Source organism: Mchenga conophoros, linkage group LG19, assembly GCF_057382185.1.
Source record: "Mchenga conophoros isolate Kocher_MC1m ecotype Shallow Benthic linkage group LG19, M_conophoros_male_GT1.1, whole genome shotgun sequence".
In the NCBI taxonomy this organism is placed as follows: domain Eukaryota; kingdom Metazoa; phylum Chordata; class Actinopteri; order Cichliformes; family Cichlidae; genus Mchenga; species Mchenga conophoros.
The window spans coordinates 28,090,314-28,108,714 of record NC_140544.1 but is presented as its reverse complement, the minus strand read 5'-3'; the positions used below and the strand labels follow the sequence as shown (position 1 = coordinate 28,108,714).

The 18,401-nt window shown below is 46.1% G+C and overlaps 2 protein-coding genes across 4 annotated transcripts in view; one reads left to right on the top strand and one right to left on the bottom strand.

The window, feature by feature from the left end:
- rpap1 (RNA polymerase II associated protein 1) overlaps nucleotides 1-8,165 on the bottom strand; it is an 18,465-nt gene extending 10,300 nt beyond the window's left edge. The window contains exons 1-19 of one of the 2 annotated variants that reach the window (XM_085256768.1): nucleotides 8,056-8,165; nucleotides 7,114-7,308; nucleotides 6,848-6,996; nucleotides 6,635-6,727; nucleotides 6,283-6,436; nucleotides 5,959-6,126; nucleotides 5,566-5,793; nucleotides 4,747-4,862; nucleotides 4,553-4,651; nucleotides 3,986-4,087; nucleotides 3,717-3,884; nucleotides 3,153-3,332; nucleotides 2,927-3,061; nucleotides 2,679-2,837; nucleotides 2,110-2,267; nucleotides 1,598-1,768; nucleotides 1,303-1,498; nucleotides 927-1,036; nucleotides 375-570 (exon numbers count right to left, since the gene is read on the bottom strand). In XM_085256768.1, coding sequence (XP_085112894.1) covers nucleotides 375-570; nucleotides 927-1,036; nucleotides 1,303-1,498; nucleotides 1,598-1,768; nucleotides 2,110-2,267; nucleotides 2,679-2,837; nucleotides 2,927-3,061; nucleotides 3,153-3,332; nucleotides 3,717-3,884; nucleotides 3,986-4,087; nucleotides 4,553-4,651; nucleotides 4,747-4,862; nucleotides 5,566-5,793; nucleotides 5,959-6,126; nucleotides 6,283-6,436; nucleotides 6,635-6,727; nucleotides 6,848-6,996; nucleotides 7,114-7,306 — 2,775 coding nt within the window. In that variant the 5' untranslated portion in view covers nucleotides 7,307-7,308; nucleotides 8,056-8,165. The remainder of the gene's footprint in view (nucleotides 1-374; nucleotides 571-926; nucleotides 1,037-1,302; nucleotides 1,499-1,597; nucleotides 1,769-2,109; nucleotides 2,268-2,678; nucleotides 2,838-2,926; nucleotides 3,062-3,152; nucleotides 3,333-3,716; nucleotides 3,885-3,985; nucleotides 4,088-4,552; nucleotides 4,652-4,746; nucleotides 4,863-5,565; nucleotides 5,794-5,958; nucleotides 6,127-6,282; nucleotides 6,437-6,634; nucleotides 6,728-6,847; nucleotides 6,997-7,113; nucleotides 7,309-8,055) is intronic. The other variant, XM_085256769.1, reaches the window with a different exon arrangement.
- Nucleotides 8,148-18,401, top strand: iah1 (isoamyl acetate hydrolyzing esterase 1 (putative)). Of its 2 annotated transcripts, XM_085256771.1 has the most exons (7): nucleotides 8,148-8,254; nucleotides 8,403-8,484; nucleotides 8,593-8,645; nucleotides 8,802-8,953; nucleotides 16,578-16,736; nucleotides 16,826-16,947; nucleotides 17,289-18,401. In XM_085256771.1, exons 2-7 carry the CDS (start codon nucleotides 8,422-8,424, stop codon nucleotides 17,463-17,465), a joined length of 726 nt encoding a protein of 241 aa, XP_085112897.1. In that variant the 5' UTR covers nucleotides 8,148-8,254; nucleotides 8,403-8,421; the 3' UTR covers nucleotides 17,466-18,401. The 2 variants fall into 2 exon arrangements, with proteins under 2 accessions (XP_085112897.1, XP_085112896.1); XM_085256770.1 differs by lacking the exons at nucleotides 8,148-8,254; nucleotides 8,403-8,484; nucleotides 8,593-8,645; nucleotides 8,802-8,953 and adding an exon at nucleotides 11,907-12,456.

Genomic DNA, 18,401 nt, shown 5'->3' with positions numbered 1-18,401 from the left:
TAGTTAGCGGATCCTAATCCAATAGAGCAGCTATGGGATGTGGTCATCATGTTCAGCCAAAAAATGTGTGTGATGCTATCATGTCAATATTTACCAAAACCTTAGAGGAATGTTTCCAGCACCTCGTTGAATCATTGCCACAAACAATTAAGGCAAAAGTTCTGAAGGCAAAAAGGGAATCTAACCTCATACTACAAAGGTGTACCTAACAATGTGCCCCAGAGTGCAAAGAGTACCCATACCTTCATTACAAGGAGAGTCCACATGCTTTACTCATTAGTTCTATGTTTTGGTTGGACATAAACGAAGCAGAAAATGTATAAAACCAGCAAACAACAACAAAATAAAAACACCCCAAGGACAGTCAGTCCTACCTTGCTGCTGAGGCCTTTATGGATCCCTGTGATCGTCTCCAATAGGAGCCCCAGTCCAGTCAGAAGAGGGAAAGGGGAGCTGGGAGCAACCAGCCCCGGACGATTCCTCCATCCCATGCACGCCAATCCAGGGAGGTTATTAGTGATTTCTGGGCCCAGAGGTATAGCCTGAGCATTACACACTACAGAGGAAGACCTGGTGTGGAAAAAAACATTAAACTGTGCTGTTATAATGTGTATGTGTTAGTCCCCATAGGGAAATAGTTCCTCTGCATTTAACCCATTCACCCAGTGAAGCAGTGGGCAGCCACCAATGCAGCGCCCGGGGAGCAGTGTGTAGGGACGGTACTTTGCTCAGGGGTACCTCAGGGTAGCCGTTCAGTGGAGTCGAACCCCCGACCTTCCGATCATGGGGCCACCACTCTACCTACTGAGCTATCCCTGCCCAACTTTTTTTTTTTTTTTTAAATAATAATGAATGATGTTAAAGGTTCAACTCAAACACAAATTTTGTGGAAAAAAGGCTAAATTGCCATCTGTTTTCAGACATACTTGAGATTCTTTATCAGGCCTTGCACAACACTGTGAGACATCAGAGGGAGAAGAGCATCAGATGTCAGCAGCTCGAGCTCTTGAAGAGTCTCCACGGGCTTGAAACAGTTCTGTGGAGCAACATGTTCATCAGTTTCAAGGAATTTGAGACGTAAACAGCGAACAAGATAATCCTCAAGTTCCTCTTTGTCACATGTAGCGCACAACAGGACATAATTAGCTGCATTCTCACTGTTGCTTAAACTGAGCGTGCAGAAGGAAGGATACACGATGACCACTCGCCAGCTGGGAAATCACATGACATCAAATTTTAACTTAGCATAAGTAACAATAAATATGAAACATCTCATTTATGGAAGGGAAAGGCAGGAAATACCTGTCTGGAGAGCTGATGGTAGTACGCTTCTAGGTAAACAAGGTAAACTGGTATCAGAGTGAGGCTGCCGTCTTTCTGAAGTGGATCATCGAGGTTCTTAATAAAACCCTTCAAATGCCCCATTAAGGATGTCTGCAACCCTGTGACATGACCCCAAGATACAGGAGGAGGGGGAGGGCACTCTTCTCCACCGGAGCTGCAGTGAAAGCAGAGGAACTGACATGTAAGATCAGAGCGTTCAAGCCAACACTGCTTCCTCCAGATTCTCTAGCAGAATGGCTTCATTGATCTGTACCTGACCATCCCAGCCTGGAGCTCCTGATGGCAGCCAGCTGTGTGTGTAACTTGCGTGAGCAGAGAAAGCAGAGCCAAAAACCGCTGGAGCTGCAGAGGTTGCAGAGGATCTGAGGCAGGTGGAAGTCTGTGAACAGACTGCAGTGCTGTCACTAAGGCTGGATACAGGTCTCTGCGGGAAAACACAGCAAATCAAAGCAATTAAATACTCACTGTGAGTGAAGAGGAGAGCCTGGCTCTTACGTTTGGACAGAGCGCGAAGGGAGCCACATACAATATAAACTGGTAAGGGACCCTTTATCTAGCAGGCTGTTGGCTCATCATAAAGTAAATGTGCAAATTCCTGATAGAATCATTTGCAAATTTTCTATCTCAGTGTAGATACAGACATTAATTGTTTACATTTTATTCTATTTTCTCACTAGTGCATCAACATAGCAACATTTTTTAAAATATGACAAATATAACTGTGTTAAGAACTGTGGCAGTAATCGCTCTCACATTATAACTTACATGTATAATTTGCACGCCTGTCCATAGCCGGCTGCTACGGCCCACAGCCTGTAGGCCTCTGTGGTGATCCTGAGGGACTCGGTCGGCTCCAGCAGCAGCTCGTTGGGCTCTGCACTCAGGAGATGAGACAATCGCTCACTCGCTCCCAGAGAGTTTAACTGGAAAGGCCAAAAAAGAAGGCACAACACCGATTACCCTTCTTTCCAGCGGTCTCCACAGAGGATGTTTATTTGGCACAGATTTTACACCTTTCTGATGCAACCCTCCCATTTATCCTGGTTAGGACTGGTACTAGGAGCGCACTAGCTTATAACCACTGGTCTCAAACCAGGGATCTTTTGAGTGCAAGCCAAATGTGTTTTCCCACTACAGTACACCGATGAGCCTCCAAAAACATGTTTGCTACTAATATTAAAAACAGGAATACATCATAAGTAATGCTAAACACTGTTTTTATAGCTTTTGTCTTAAAAGTCGGCCCCTGGACTGGCAGCTTGCAGAATCAATGCATTATAAATCTCATTACTCGAGTATCTTTGCAGTTAAAAAATTACACTTATTGATTTTACCAGTCTTGCACAGGCATGTCTGCCAGAGGTAGCCAAAACTCTTAGAAGCTTCATTGCGCTGGAAAGTGGAAGTCCATAAATGGACTGAGATGATGGTGACCAGGAAGTGGGAAGAAACTCTGACATTACTGTCTCCATCAGACGAGGACAATCCAACACCTGAGAATGGGATACACCAAGAGGTATTTCAGCTATGAAGGACTTTGAGTTTAAAGACTTCTCAGTTGTTAAAAAGTTGCTGTTGTTACCTGCGTAGCAGATGAGGAGGAATGCCTAGCAATGCGAGTCAGGATCTCCAGGACATCCTGAACCACCCGAGGTGACGGCCGGACCACCTCGAGAATGTAACGCAGCCTGGGGAGCAGTTTCATTTTTAACAAACCCTGAAATCAGAAACCTTTGATCAGTTTCCATCCACAGGTCACGAAGGCAACATGTAGAATGCAAAAAAAAAAGGGATATTGAGATCTTCACCTTGACAGCATCCTGTCTGGCCACTTCATGATCGCTCTTCCTCTCTTCTTTCTCCTTCGCCGTCTCCTTCATACTTTCATCCAGCCCTTCATCCTCCTCATCTTCTTCCTCCTGAGCAGATGGCAGCAGGGGGAAGGAAGACAGACCGCGAAACCAGGAAAAAGTGCAGTCCAGACACTCCTGAGTGAGGGAACTCATTTGTAAGAGGAACTTGACTGGGGTTTCAGACACTTGTACTCATTTACAGTAAAGAAACAGTGTATTCTATTCTATTCAGCTGATGTGTTTTAAAAGATATTATCCGATAATGAGTCAATGCTGTGCTGTTTATGCACAAATCATCGAAATAAAGCTTTGAGTTTTACATGATATAGTTCTTTCTTTATATTAGTCCTCAGTATGAGGACAAATTTCTGTGATATTTGTATTTATTTATTTGCTTTTTTCAAATAGTGCATATAGAAAATTACAAAGAGTAAATTAGTGCAGGTTAAACAATTATTATTATTATTATTTTTATTATATTACTATTGCAATATTTGGCTTTATGCTTTATAATCTTACTTCATCTTCTGCACACACAAGCAGTGCTTTAAGAGCGTGCACAGCTGCAGACATCACTCCCTCCACGCTATCGTCCAATGCAAAGCGAAGCAGAAAGAGCAGGCCGGCGTCGAGCAGAGTAGACGTCACGCTGCCTTTCAGAACTGACACGTATTCCCCAGCACACGCCTGCAAAAAAAAAAAGAAGAAGAAGAAAAAAATCCAGCAACATGACAGAGGCACGCTTCTTAAAGCTAAGAGTGGAACTTCATGCGTCTAGGTTCTGGTACCTTTGAGAGGATGTTCGCCAGAGTGTTGAGCGACAGCGTCCTCTGCTGGATGACCTGACTCCGAGACAGCAGGAAGAGTTCCTGCAGGGAATAACCTGCCCGCTGGGGACAAATGTCAAGATGAGATCTCATGATAAGAGTTTATACATTTTTACAGGTGCAGATATGAGAAGAACTGAATTTAAATGAATGAGAAAGAAATTGAGTCTGATGGGATCAATCAGACTGAATAATAACAGAGAAAACTTACAGATAAATGGTGAATGGATAGGTACTTATTAGTGCTTTTCTACTCTTACTGAGCTCTCAAAGTGTGTTTCACTACAAACCTCAATCTTATTTAAATCCTCTGCAGTCTTGTTTTTGTACTTCAGTAAAAAAACATGACATAAACTTAAAATTAAGCCACAGGTTGTGATATTTAATCTACACGCACAATCCAGTAGGTTCTACTGTGTTCTACCAAGGAGTCAACTGGAACTTGACATTGTTGTCATTTTATAAAAGCATCACTCCAATTTTAAGGAGGTAAAGTTGTCTTTTTGTTGTGACTTTGTGCTGACTGACCTCAGGCTCCTCTCCATGGTGGTGGAGGCCCAGGTGCGTTGGCAGATCCTCAGTGGGCGGAATTAAAGTCCCCGCGAAGTCAAAACGAGCCTGCATGGCCTATCAGGACACACAAAAACAACGGAAAGTGTTGAATAAAATACAGAATTTTAACTAGATCTTTCATTACTTGCAAGTCAAATACCAGATCTTACTTTCTTGGTTCCTTTCCTTCTGGGTTCAGGCAAGTCTCTCAACCACTCCAACTTCTCCGGCTCCAGCTTATCCATGTGGACCCATTCCTTCTGAGGCTTCACTGGCAGATCCTCCTCTGTATTCACAGACGCATCCATTGTGGTAAAAACAGCGTAGCATTGTAAATGAAAATGACAATTAGTTAGCCAAAAACAACTTCTCCAAACAATTTTAGAAGCTGCATCTGCTGCAAAAACCTCAGCACTCATTAAACGTGACTAGAAGCTTAAACAATCTGGCTATTAATTGTAGCCAATGCAAGCAGGACAGAATAACATAATGAAGTTCTAACTTTTTGGGGGGTTCGTGTGATGTATAAGCAACAAATTAAGGGGTGAAGTTGATTTTTGCATTTTCTGAAATAAAACTTCAAAGAGAGGCTTCTATCACTCCAAATGGAGATATGAATCAGTTTTAGCCATGCAGCAACTACATCTGACATTAAGTTACACAGTGAGAGGATGGACAAGTACGAGAGCGGAAAAGCGTGCAGAAATGAGAAGAAGATATTTGACCGGGAAGTGAGGGAATGCTGGTTAACAGCTAAGTGTCATCGTCTCTTTAAAAAGTGGATAAAATTGGTCTCCTTAAGCAAATTTAAGATCCCAGAAATGAGGATTCAATCTTACCAGGAAAGCAGGCACAGGAACAATGTGAAAGTGTGCTATTGCATAGGCACACTTAATAACAACATCATCCACATATATTAGAATCTAACTTTCATCTTAATCACCAGCAGCAGAGAGCAGAAACTGGTGTTGAATTTGAATAAATCATACCCGTCACAGCAGGTGGTGGCGCTGACAGCTCCTCCTCCTCTCCTTCCATCTTCACCTCTTGGGGTTTCTGACACAACACTGCAGCACTGCAGGAGCCTGACTCTCTGCTCACATCCTGAACTGGAGGATCTTCTGTGCCACTTTTGTCCTTGGGGTGTTTGGATGGGGAGGGAAAGGATGAGACACTCTGTGCTTTGCGAGATCTAACAAAGTCCACCAGTCTAGGATCTGAGAAGCAAAAATAACTGCATTACATGCTGTACAGAAATGGTGATAAAAAAAGTGTGATGTACGTGACTAGTACATCTAAATGGATAGAAAATCCACCCCATCACATCTTAATTATAACGTGCATTATAAAGAAAAGATCCTGCCGACAACATCAATGCCTACCGAGCTGAAACAAGAGCTTCTTCTGCTCCTCGAGTATCTCAGATTGGGACATGGCTTGGAGCTTGGCCTGGTTTTCCATGTGGATCCTCATGGTCTCTCCTGAGCTATCGGGACCCTGAAGCCCCTGCCCGGACACCAACCTGGGACCGGAGACTGCTGCTGGTTCTACTGAACAGAGAGACGAAGAGGATGGTATAGAAGGGAGGAAAAATATTTTCCAGAAAGTGTTACTACTGCTGAAAATATGTAATTCCTAAATTCTTCGAAAACACACAAATAAACTGAGACCTGTGTTGCATTTGTGATATTAATGGTTAACCCCACCTGCAGCATCACACTGATCTGTATCCATAGTAGTTTCTGGGGTTGGAGCAGCTTCAGATAAACTATGTAATGTTGTCTTGCACTCTTTTAGTTTCTGGGCAGCAATCTGACGAGCAAAGATGCTCTTCTTTCCTCCAGCTGATGACAGAGGTGCCTGCAGGGAGGGAACAAAAAAAAACAAAACAAAAAAACCAGGATTATTTCACACGACACCAAATGAATGCAAAAATAGCATGCCATCGTACGAAGAGGGGGTGACTTACTGCAATAAATATAATAACTGATTATGAATCTATAGTGGCTGATAAGAAATTTTAAAATTTAAAGAAGAGATAATATTATTGACCTTTACCTGATTGCTGGTTTCTGAGCGGTGCAGCACTTTGGGGAAAGCCATGCCTGTAAATGCTGGTAGAGATATTGGAGTGGAGCTGGTATCTCTCTCCTTGACACAAAAAAAATACACATACGTAAAATAAATAACTAAAAGAATCCCAAACTATGGATACACCAAACAAGACATTAAACAAGTCTAACTGAGAACAGACAAGAAGCTTCCACTTACAACAATTCTGGAGAGAACAGCACTGATGTGAGTGTCGTGTCTGTCCAGCCTTTCCTCGGCATCCTCATCCTCAAAGGTGACACGACTCGCTTTAAAGCGAGACTTCTTAGGAGGGGCTGGGGTCAGAGAAGGGAGCTGATCTGGAAGATCTGCATTTAAGAGAACAGCTGAGCTTTAGCTACTTACACAAGAGACCCCAAAAAGTTAAAATCAGACAAGTTTTAAAACACAATATGCTCTTGTGAAAAATCTGTGTCATCTGTAACCTTCAATGGTGACCACATCCCTCTGGCTCCCTTCATTCTCCCCACTCCGCCCTTCTCCCTCTCCAGCTTCTCCTCTCCTCTTGTCAGGGCGGCGGACAACACTGGCGGCGGAGGGAGCGCCTGAAGTGAGAAAGTGCTCCTGCTCTCTCAGGAGGTCTGCCTCTGAGTCAGTTGGCTTGGGACGCCGCAACATTGCTGTTAAGGACACAAAGAGGACATTAAACATAGGCATCTTGGGAATATTTTAACAGCAAAACAAGCCTTTGTAGCCACAGCTGGTCTGCATGTTGTTACGCAAAGCCTATGTTATCTTATATTACAACAGTCTTTCAATTTCCTACTTACTTTAGGGAATTTTATAAACAAAAATATATTTAAGTTTGAGTAAACTTCACGTAAAAAAAATGTTTAATGATATTGTTAATAATACCGTTTTTAATATGCAGGGAAAACCCTGACTTTATCCCAGCCCATCACCTTCCAACACCTAATCCTAACACAAGTCTTATTAATAGACGCATCTGTTGTGTCAGGCTGTTTCATTGCTGTGTTTATCTGAGACTCAGGTTCGTCAGGTTGGAAACTACAAATACAATCTGTGGTTGGAGATCATAGTCAGTGGAATTTGACAGTGTCATGCCCGTAGTGCTAACTAAGCCCATATAAGAGGGCATTAAAGGATAAAAATACACTATCTTCAATTAAGCGTTTAGACATTAATAAATAGTGATTATATGAAAGGAGATGGGGGGGGTTTCATCCATTTTTCACGTGTAGTTAAGTTTACCGCGGATGAATGTAACGTACAGCTGACGCTAGCTTGAATTCCATCACAGTTCCTTTTTATCTGGAGCTAAATTTGTCCAAAACAGTACCAAGGAGTATAAATTTAAACTATCTGTTTTTTGCTATTTGAAAATCTTGATAATAGCTGGAGCTAACCTTCATTTATTAGCTGGACCTTTGAAGAATCCACACAAGACTCTGCAGCTCGCACGGAAGATTTTTGATGTGACACAACAAGGCGGAAGGGGAAAACGTACTCCGGGAACCTTCAAAATAAAAGCCCCATCAGCATTAAAAAGTGCGGAAGACATTTCCTTATTTATTCCTTCCTTCCTTCTTCTTCCAAGGCTACTGGGTAATTTGTGGATTGAAAATATAAATTCTAATGAGTTGTTGTGCAAACACTTTTAACGCGTCTCGGAAACTGAGTTTACAGTGTAAACAATGCATTTGATGTGCAAGCTTTACCTATAAAATCTGACGTTTCTCTTTCCTTTCTTTAGGAACCGGCTTGGCTTCACCATGTCCAAGTTCACGTCAATCATTTGGCCTAAAGTTATTTTATTTGGGGACTCCATCACACAGGTTAGATAGTGTTTACACTTTAATCTATTTTACTATTTGTCTGCTCAATCACTGTCCACTTTGACTGTTAGTGTGGAAATAATTAATCGGTGCTGTTGATTCTTTCAGGTTTCATTTCAACCCAATGGGTGGGGAGCAGAAATTGCCGATAAACTTGCAAGGTGTGTAGTTCCATTTAAATTGCATTCCCTTCATAATAGCTCTGACTTCCAAACAGGTAAAAATACACACTTCTTCTAAGAGAAATTGTGCTTGTGTTATGCAGCAGTTGCTTAATGTGACTGATCTCTGTATCTGCGATTTTATTTTGCCTTTAGAAAATGTGATGTTATAAACAGAGGACTGTCCGGCTATAACTCCAGATGGGGCAAGATTGTTCTTCCTCGCCTCATAAACCCTGAAAATTCAGCAGACAGCAAGATAGAAGCAGTTACCATTTTCTTCGGAGCCAATGACAGTGCATTGGAAGGTACAGCTTCACTGGAGCATGCTCACTCTTGTTATAATTTAACAGATACTTGCACATTTGCAGTGATCTACACCAGGGGTGTCAAACATAAGGCCTGGAGGGCCAGAATCGGCCTGACAGAGATTCCATTCACAGGCCATTTTATTAGGTACGGATTGCTAGTGCCACTTTAGACCACCTTTAGCTTTTAGGCCTGTCTTATTTCTTTATGGCATAGATTCAAGTGCTGGAAACATTTCTCAGAGATTTTTGGCTATGTTGACATGATAGCATCATAGACCTGCTGCACATCCATGATGTGAATCTCATATTCCACCACATTCCAAAGGCCCTCTATCGGTTTGAGATCTGCCGATTGTGGAGGCCATATGAGTTCAGTGAACTCACTGTCATGTTCAACAAGCCAGTGTGAGACAATCTGGGCGTTGTGGCGTTCAGTCTGCAGTTTCCTCAGTTTCCTGTTCTTACCGGACAGCAGTTGTACCCGGTGTGGTCTTCTGTTGCTGTAACCCATCCGCTTCAAGGTTCACGCATTCAGAGAGGCTAGTCTGGACAACATAGTTGTATGCAAGTTGAAAAACTGAGAGCAGCCCATCTATCACCAACAACTATGCCACTTAAATCACTTTTTCTCCTATTTCAATGCTCAGTTTGAACTTCAGCAGGTCATCTTCACCATGTCTACGTGTCTATATGCGCTAAACTGCTGTGATCGGGCGATTAGATATTTGTGTTAACAAACAGGTATACCTAGTGCTGGTCAAGTTACTTGAAAAAAGTAATCAGTACTTAATTACTGATTACTTTGGAAAAAGTAATCCCATTACTTTACTGATTACTTATTTTCAAAGTAATTAGTTACTTAGTTACTTTTAAAAAACAGGATTTACAACCTGAACAGGTAATAAAGCGATAGATCTTTCGGCCCAATTCTACTTTTTCTACATAATCCATCATTCAAAATGTAATCAAATGGAAAAGTCTCTTTTTAAAACTTGTTTTATTAGTTCCCTTTCAGTCGATTCACTCGGTACAACACATAAGTATGGGATATCACGCCCTCGCGTGTCCTGGCTGAAGAAACCTTTATTCACGCCTTTACGGCAGATGACGTGTGATGACACGCGCAAGGCCCCGCCCGCACATATAGCCGCTGCCATCACCGTCATCCCTCAGTTCTTACGCTCTTCACCTCGCTGAGAACACCTCTGCTGAGTTGGGCTAGCTAGCTACTGCTAGTTAGCTCCGTTGTCTGCCAACTTGAACCTAGCTTAACTGCCCCTGTTGGTGTTAGCCTCCACCGCCCAGCTGGTGCGTAGGCTGCCCGCGGAGCGCTATTTTCAAGTTTTTCTTGTGCAGCGTTTCGCTTTGCGTTTTGGGAATGGACTCCAAACCGAAGCGAGCAAAGCAGAAATCTTCTGTTCGCCCCTGTCCTCAGGGATGTGGTTTCTCTTTGCACGACAGCGACCAGCACGATGCCTGCCCTGTCTGCCTGGGGATCGTCCACGCTAGGAGAGCGTTGACGGAGCCCGAAGCTTGTGCGTTTTGTCGCCAGCTCCGACGCTCGACCCTGGAAAGACGGGTGACGTTTGTGGAAAGAGTGCTGGGACGCTCGGCTGTCGCACGGCATGACCCTCTTCTTTCCGAGTCTGGAGCCCCGGCTTCGTCCGAGTCCGAAGACGAAAATTTTCAGGTCGATGTCCCCGCGATTAGCTGGGCTGACCACATGGAATACGTTGACGGGTTAGCCGATGACGGACCGGAACCATGCAGGAGCGCTGACGGGCTTCAGCCTGGGTTGAAGCCCGCCAGCGCTCCCCAGGAAGACGATGACGTGCTGGACATCGGCCTGGACATCCATGGTTTGTCGGAGGATGAGCAGGAGAGCTCATTGTCGACCCAATATGCCGCCGCTGCTGCGCCGGTCGGCCACGATGACACCTCTCTTTTCTCCCTGTTTCGCCGTGCCGCTGAGAAGCTGCAGGTGGACTGGCCCTCTCCTCCACCAGCTCGGAAGCCGTCGCGGTTTGCGGGTTTTTTCCTTCCACCGGAGCCCGCAACGGCCAAAAACTGCCTCCCCATGTTCCCAGACTTTCTCTGCGAGCTAACAGCGTCATGGGACAAACCTCTGTCTACCCGCGTCACTGTGCCCGGCTATGGACAGTACATGGAATTGGACGGCGCCGAGGGAGCTGGTTTAGCTAACCCACCCCCTATGGAGCCGTCTCTGGCTGCTTATCTGGCCCCGTCCCATAACCATGGTGTCGGTGGCCCCGCAACTCTGCCGTCCAAGCACTGCAGATTCTCGGCCTCGCAGCTGGAGAAGATTTATCGGGCTCAGGCCGGCACCGCTCGAGCCATGAGCTCCGTCACCATGCTCCAGACGTACCAAGCAATGTGCCTGGCGGAGCTTGGATCGCTGGTTCCGGAGGACAGCCCGCTGTCACCTCTTCTTAACGAGGTTAGAGTCACCACGGATTACATCCTCCGTGCGTCTCGCTGTGCAGCGCTCTCCCTGGGCAGAGGGATGGCTTCGACAGTGGTGGCGCAGAGGCACCTGTGGCTGACCCTCTCCGACGTCCCTGATAGAGACAGAGCTGTGTATCTGGACGCACCAGTGTCTGCGGCTGGGTTATTCGGACATTCACTTGAAGCCATTCAGGCTAGATCCGATCTGAGGAAGAAGCAGACGGAAGCTCTGCGCGACATCATCCCCAGACGCCAGCCCCAGCCCAAGCCCACTGCTAGCTCTCACAGGCCCGCCGCTCCTCTGACAGCTGGCAAGAGACCGGCGCCCACTGCTGGAGTGGGAGGGCCGCCGGCGAGAGCACGTACTCCGGCCCGAGCTCCACGCCAGTCGGCCTGGGGCAAAGGCCGGGAGACGCAGGGAGACGCTGCTCTTACCCCTCTGTTGCCGCACAAGAGGTGCCGCTTAAGTTCTGTTCAGGTTGTCAGCCCCAGAAGGCGCTGCACTTCCCTATCGCGGTCTCCCAAGCACATAACCCCTGCACACGGTTCAGATGTGTTGAATGTTCAAGCGACCACATCGAGTGTTCCCGCTGTTTTTCATTGTTATGCCCCGGAAAAGGTGCACCCAACAAAATGTATAAATGTACATGTTCCCATGTTGCAATCAATAAAGAGTGTTGTTTACTCTCAAACAATCTCAAATGCTCAACCTGCAGGCGAAATGAGCCAGGTCAGGCAGGGGATGCAGTCCCCTGCAGACACACTGGGGGGCGACGGCGCCCCGCCGTCAGTGCTGCAGGCCAGCCGGCTGGCTGCTCACTTCCCTCAGTGGCGCGCTTGCGCCCCCTCTCCGTGGGTGCTGCAAACCGTTGCCATGGGTTACCGGTTGCAGTTCCGGGTCAAGCCGCCTCGTTTCCAAAGAGTCGTGAACACGATTGTCAACCCCGAGGCAGCCTTGGTACTCAGGGAGGAAATACAGGCGCTATTACAGAAGAGAGCAATACGGGTGGTCCCCGCTTCGGAGACGGACAAAGGTTGGTACAGCCGTTATTTTGTCATTCCGAAGAAAGGGGGAGGGCTTCGTCCCATCCTCGACCTGCGAGTCTTGAACACGTACCTGCGAACGTACAGGTTCAAGATGCTAACACTCAGACAGCTCCTGAGTGCAGTCGGCCCGGGAGATTGGTTTGCGACAATCGATCTAACAGATGCTTATTTTCATGTCGCTATACACCCGAAACACAGGCAGTTTCTGAGGTTTGCGTTCGAGGGCGTAGCCTACGAATACCTAGTGCTGCCGTTCGGGCTGTCGCTCGCTCCCCGCACCTTTACGAAAGGTGCCGAGGCAGCGCTAGCGCCCCTCAGGAAGAGGGGCATCCGCATCTTGGCCTACCTGGACGACTGGGCTCTCGTGGCTTGCTCCAGAGAACAGGCGGAGACGCAGCTGTCGCGGGTTCTGTCACACATTCAGACACTGGGGTTCTCTGTGAACTTTCAGAAGAGCTCGCTAATCCCAGGTCAACAGATCGCTTTTCTCGGTCTGGAAATATGCTCTCTTTCCAGCCGCGCACGGTTGTCAGAGCACAGAGTGGCCGCGTTTCATCGCTGCCTCGCTCAATTTCAGCTGGGACGCAGACTGCGTTTCCAGACGATATTGCGCTTGTTGGGCATGATGGCATCTATGATCGCCGTAGTGCCGCTTGGGCTGTTGAAAATGAGAGCGTTTCAACGCTGGACTCTCTCTCACCGTTTGTGTGCTTCGCGTCACCTCCGGAGGAGGCTGCCGGTAACTGCGTCTTGCATGCTAGCTCTCCGTCCTTGGAGGGAGCCCGGGCTACTGCACCAGGGCTCTCGGATTGGGAGGGTGTTGTTTCGCAAGGTGGTGTCCACAGATGCTTCCCTAAGTGGGTGGGGAGCGCTGTGCGAGGGTGCGTCAGTGAGAGGGATCTGGTCCGCGGCTCAGCGCCAGCTGCACATCAACCACTTAGAGCTGTTGGCAGTGTTCTTAGCTCTAAAGCGTTTCCGTCCAGTCCTGCAGGGCCAGCATGTCTTAGTCAGGACGGACAATTCAACAGTGGTGTCTTATATAAACAGGCAGGGAGGAACACGCTCTCTTCCCCTGTTGCAGCTGTCTCGCTCTCTGCTGTTATGGTGCAGTGTTCATTTTCTGACTCTAAGAGCCACCCATGTCCCGGGCCACCTGAACCTGGGGCCGGACCTTCTCTCCAGGGGGGGTCCTCTGGTGAGAGAATGGAGGTTACACCCTTCAATAGTGGCTCAGATTTGGGATCTATTTGGCGAGGCGCAAATAGATCTTTTTGCTTCCAGGGTGAATGCTCACTGCCCCCTGTACTTCTCCATAATCGACCACGATGCACCCTTGGGCTTGGACGCGCTAGCGCACCAATGGCCAGACGTGCTCCTGTATGCATTTCCCCCAGTGGAAATGATATCTCCAATTCTGGAGAGGGTGCGTCGGCATTCCCTCTCTCTGATCCTGGTGGCCCCTTGGTGGCCCGCGAAGTCGTGGTATGCAGAAATAATCAGCCTGCTTGCAGCAAGTCCTTGGCAGCTTCCTCTCCGCAGGGATCTCCTCTCTCAGGCGGGGGGGGAAGTGTTTCATCCGCGCCCGGATCTGTGGCACCTTCATGCTTACCTGCTGAGAGGTTAAACTTGGTTGCTAAGGGTCTGCCACCTAGTGTGGTAGCGACGATTCAGAGCGCCAGGGCCTCGTCTACTAGAGGCTTGTACGCTTACAAATGGCGAGCCTTCGAGCGATGGTGCCAGGACCGCCACACTCTCCCATTTCAGTGCTCTATTGTGGATGTTTTGACATTCCTGCAGGAGCTGTTGGATAAAGGCCTTTCGTTTTCAACGATCAAGGTTTATTTAGCGGCTAGATCTGCTTGTCATATCGGTTTTGACGGGGTGACACCAGGTGCGCATCCCCTCGCCGTGCGTTTTCTGAAAGGGGTTCGCCGGCTGAGGCCCGTGCTTGAGTCCAGTGTCCCGGCTTGGGACTTGTCTTTGGTGCTGGAGGCCCTTTGTGGCCCTCCGTTTGAACCCGTTGAGTCGGTAGATATGAAACTTCTTTCGTATAAGACCGCATTACTTCTCGCTTTGGCCTCGGCGAAGCGAGTGGGGGACCTTCATGCGCTGTCTGTGCATCCTGCCTGCACACAGTTTTCTCCTGATGGCCGCAAGGTCGTATTGCGTCCGAATGCCGCCTATCTTCCCAAGGTCATGCCTGCATCTTATAGTTCAATGGAGTTTGAGTTGCTGAGCTTTTGCTCCCCTCCTTTTGAATCTGAGGAGCAGAGGAGGGTGCATTCTCTTTGTCCGGTGCGTGCGCTACGCACCTACATTGAGCGCACTCGGGATGTGCGTTTGTGTGACCAGTTGTTTGTCTGCTTCGCTAATCCGAATAGAGGTAGAGCTCTGTCCAGACAGAGGCTGTCCCACTGGATTGTGGAAGCTATCTCGCTGGCATACAGCACCGGAGGTTTTGCGTTGCCCCACGGGGTGGGAGCTCATTCCACCAGGGGGATGGCGACCTCATGGGCTCTTTTTAGAGGGGTGCCTGTGGCTGATATTTGTGCAGCGGCTAATTGGGCGTCGCCGCACACTTTTGTGCGGTTTTATCGGTTGGACGTTACAGCCCCTTCGGTGGCTCATGCTGTCCTTTCTGCTGGGTCTACCACTCACTAAGGATGTGGTGGTCCCGTTCCGGTTCGGTGGCTGCTCTGCGGGGCGTGTATATAGGTCCCATACTTATGTGTTGTACCGAGTGAATCGACTGAAAGGGAACGATTAGTTATGTCTATAACTTCTGTTCCCTGAAGGAGAGGAACGAGGTACAACACAGGGTGGCCCCACTGAGCAGTTGGCTCGGTGAAGAGCGGCTATCGAACTGAGGGATGACGGTGATGGCAGCGGCTATATGTGCGGGCGGGGCCTTGCGCGTGTCATCACACGTCATCTGCCGTAAAGGCGTGAATAAAGGTTTCTTCAGCCAGGACACGCGAGGGCGTGATATCCCATACTTATGTGTTGTACCTCGTTCCTCTCCTTCAGGGAACAGAAGTTATAGACATAACTAATCGTTTTAATCTTTTAACTTTATGCATCAAGCAAAAATTAAATTAAATGCAATATTCTCTGACTGGAAGAAATTTGTTTAACATTTAAACCTATTTCCTGCACATTCCAGCACATAAAATAAAATATTTTTTTGTGTTTACACTCAGTCTTTCAAATAAATGCAAGTGAAACACAGCAGAAAATAAATAAAATCAAAGACTCAGCGGTCCTGTTGCTCTATTTTCACCTGTAAAGCAGGTGGAGGTTTGCCGTGGTGCAGGTGTGCCGCAGCGGTCAGTGGAAGAATCTGCGAGTTTGTCTGTGAATTTCCCATCACGTCGTTGTGCACTCGGTGCTTGCTTGGAAATTTAGGGTTTTTTTCGCTGTAAAAAGAAGTTTTCTTCCCACGCACAACGGACACTAATGTTTTTGTCACTTTTTATAGAATCAAACTCAAAGTAAGGTCAGTACTTCCACGCTTTAAACGCTGCACGCTCATACTCTCTCCCGCACTCGATATATTGTCCATTGTTGATCTGCACACAGCTGTTGTCACGAACGTCGCACTCGCTTACGTCATTGTCATGACACATTCTCGCAAAAAAACCACGGTTTTAGTAACGCAGTGTTCCTACGGGAAAGTAACGGTAATCTAATTACTGTTTTTGCAATAGTAATCCCTTACTTTACTCGTTACTTGAAAAAAGTAATCTGATTACAGTAACGCGTTATTGCCCATCTCTGGTGGCCAGTGGATGTTTATTGGCATCTTGAGAGTTTCCAACAATGTCATGACTGGTAGTCAAGACATCACAGACCATATTGGCTTGGACAGCTGGATTTATTGCTGGATTTTTTTAAAAAAGTCACCGGCTCTCCTCACGGATGAATCCTCATTTCTCCGCTGTTCTTATTATACATTAATGACTGCTGGGAACATTTTTTTTGTGATGACAAGAGACTGCTGGATGTTTATTATAATGTCTCAATTGCAAGTGCCACAGCCTTAAATGAATTTTTATGACATATTTTTATTAATAAATGTGTCTGTATATTATCATCTCCTTGTTTACAGGTAAGAGCCAGCAGCATGTGCCTGTGCACGAGTATTCTGAGAACCTGAAGGAGATGACCAGGTTTCTGGCCTCTGCTGGTGTAACTGCTGACAGAGTTATATTCATCACACCTCCCCCCTTGCATGAGCCATCTTGGGAGAAGGAGTGCATTCTTAAAGGTAACAGGAGCTTTTCTCCTTCTTCATTCCTGTCTTTTTACACACCCAGTCCTACGCAGATCCTGAGCATCCCTTTGCGTCTCCTGCAGGATGTCCTCTCAATCGCCACAACTCTGTAGCGGGGCAGTATGCACAGGCGTGTGTCGAAGCTGCTGGTCAGTGTGGTGTAGACGTCCTGGATCTCTGGACACTCATGCAAAAAGATGGACAGGTGAGGATCAATACTTCTAGCTGCTGTTTGTTGCTGATATTGAGGCTTTTGGCATTCAGGTGCTGCAGTAATCCAATGAGATCCATAACATAAAAAAACAAATGCTTTCTCAAATGAATAACAAACATTTTTTATTATAATTTCATTATTTTGTCAGATTTTCTGGTATTAAACGGTTAATTTTAATATTGCCAATCAATATTATAATGTATATAATTTTTTTATGCAGTCACTGTGATTTCCTTTTTTAAAATCTGATATGATCTTGTATTCCTGTATACAGTGTTTCTGTTTTCAGGTCTTTTGGCCTCAGATGTCTTATTTTATCATCTTTTGTACAGGACTACACGGTCTACCTGTCTGATGGGCTTCATCTCTCAGAGAAAGGAAACCAGTTTGTGGCCCAGCATCTGTGGAGGCTGCTGGAGAGCCGTGTGGCTGACCTGCCCTTCATCCTGCCCTACTGGGGAGACGTGGACGCCAAGAGCCCCGAGAGCAGCCTGCTCTGTGATCAGTGAAGGACACTTGTTTCAAGATTGTGCAGAGAGCCTTATAGTAGATTGCATCATGCAAATCAACATGCAAAAAGGTTCATAAGAATTAATGTGTCAAATGCTAGACCATGTATGAAAGCACAATAAAGATTTTTACATTTTTTTTATATTCTGTGGCATGCCTGGATAGAAATCATAGGAAGACTTATACATAAAAAGCTTCACTTGAGCATCTACTCCCAGCATTTTTACACAAATGTCAAAACTTTCTACTCCTTAAATTTTAAAAACAGGCTTGTTACTTTAGTTTTAACACATTTGATCAGAGTCATTATTTGATGGTGTTGCATGCCTTATTTTTTTTTCTTTTTTGCAGATGAGCCATTTTAAATAAAGAGGTGGTTTATTTAGTGGACTTTAAACACAGTTTGCTGAGGCATTATGGAGTATATCACACCTTTGGGTGGATCCAGTGGTTGACCCACTGAGACAGATTTTAAAAATATATATACAGTATATGCAGGCCTTCAAACCGATTCAGCCTGAACAATAAGGCAATCCTAATGGTGTAGCTGGTGATTCCTTTTGGGTTTTGTTTTTTGGCTCAACACCCGATTGTGCAGTTGTCTGTAAGTTGTGGCCTCTATTCTTTAGCATCTAGCTGGCACTGCAGAAGAAGACTGAGCTTAAAGGGAGTAACGTTGAAAGCTCACTTCTCTCAGAGATGGAGAAAGAAAGGACTGCCCAATGTGATTTAACACATTTTCTTAATAAACTGAAAGCCTAAAGAAAATGTGTTAAATCAGATATTGAATCTGTTTATGATGTAAAATAATGGGGGGGGGTCATATTCTGCAACAAAAAAAATATGATAATCTGAGCTATGCTAACTTTGTGTTATTTAAATGGTGGTTGAAATATGTTTGATGGATTTAAAGTAAAGCACTTTGTTGGACAGTA

What these genes read in the sequence shown, in the direction of transcription:
- iah1 (XM_085256770.1), top strand. Translation starts at nt 12,078, where the DNA reads ATGTTGCAATCAATAAAGAGTGTTGTTTACTCTCAAACAATCTCAAAT. An exon ending in CGCTTCGGAGACGGACAAAG is followed by an intron (nt 12,457 to 16,577) that starts GTTGGTACAGCC and finishes CCTTGTTTACAG; the next exon opens with GTAAGAGCCAGCAGCATGTG. An exon ending in TCATGCAAAAAGATGGACAG is followed by an intron (nt 16,948 to 17,288) that starts GTGAGGATCAAT and finishes TCTTTTGTACAG; the next exon opens with GACTACACGGTCTACCTGTC.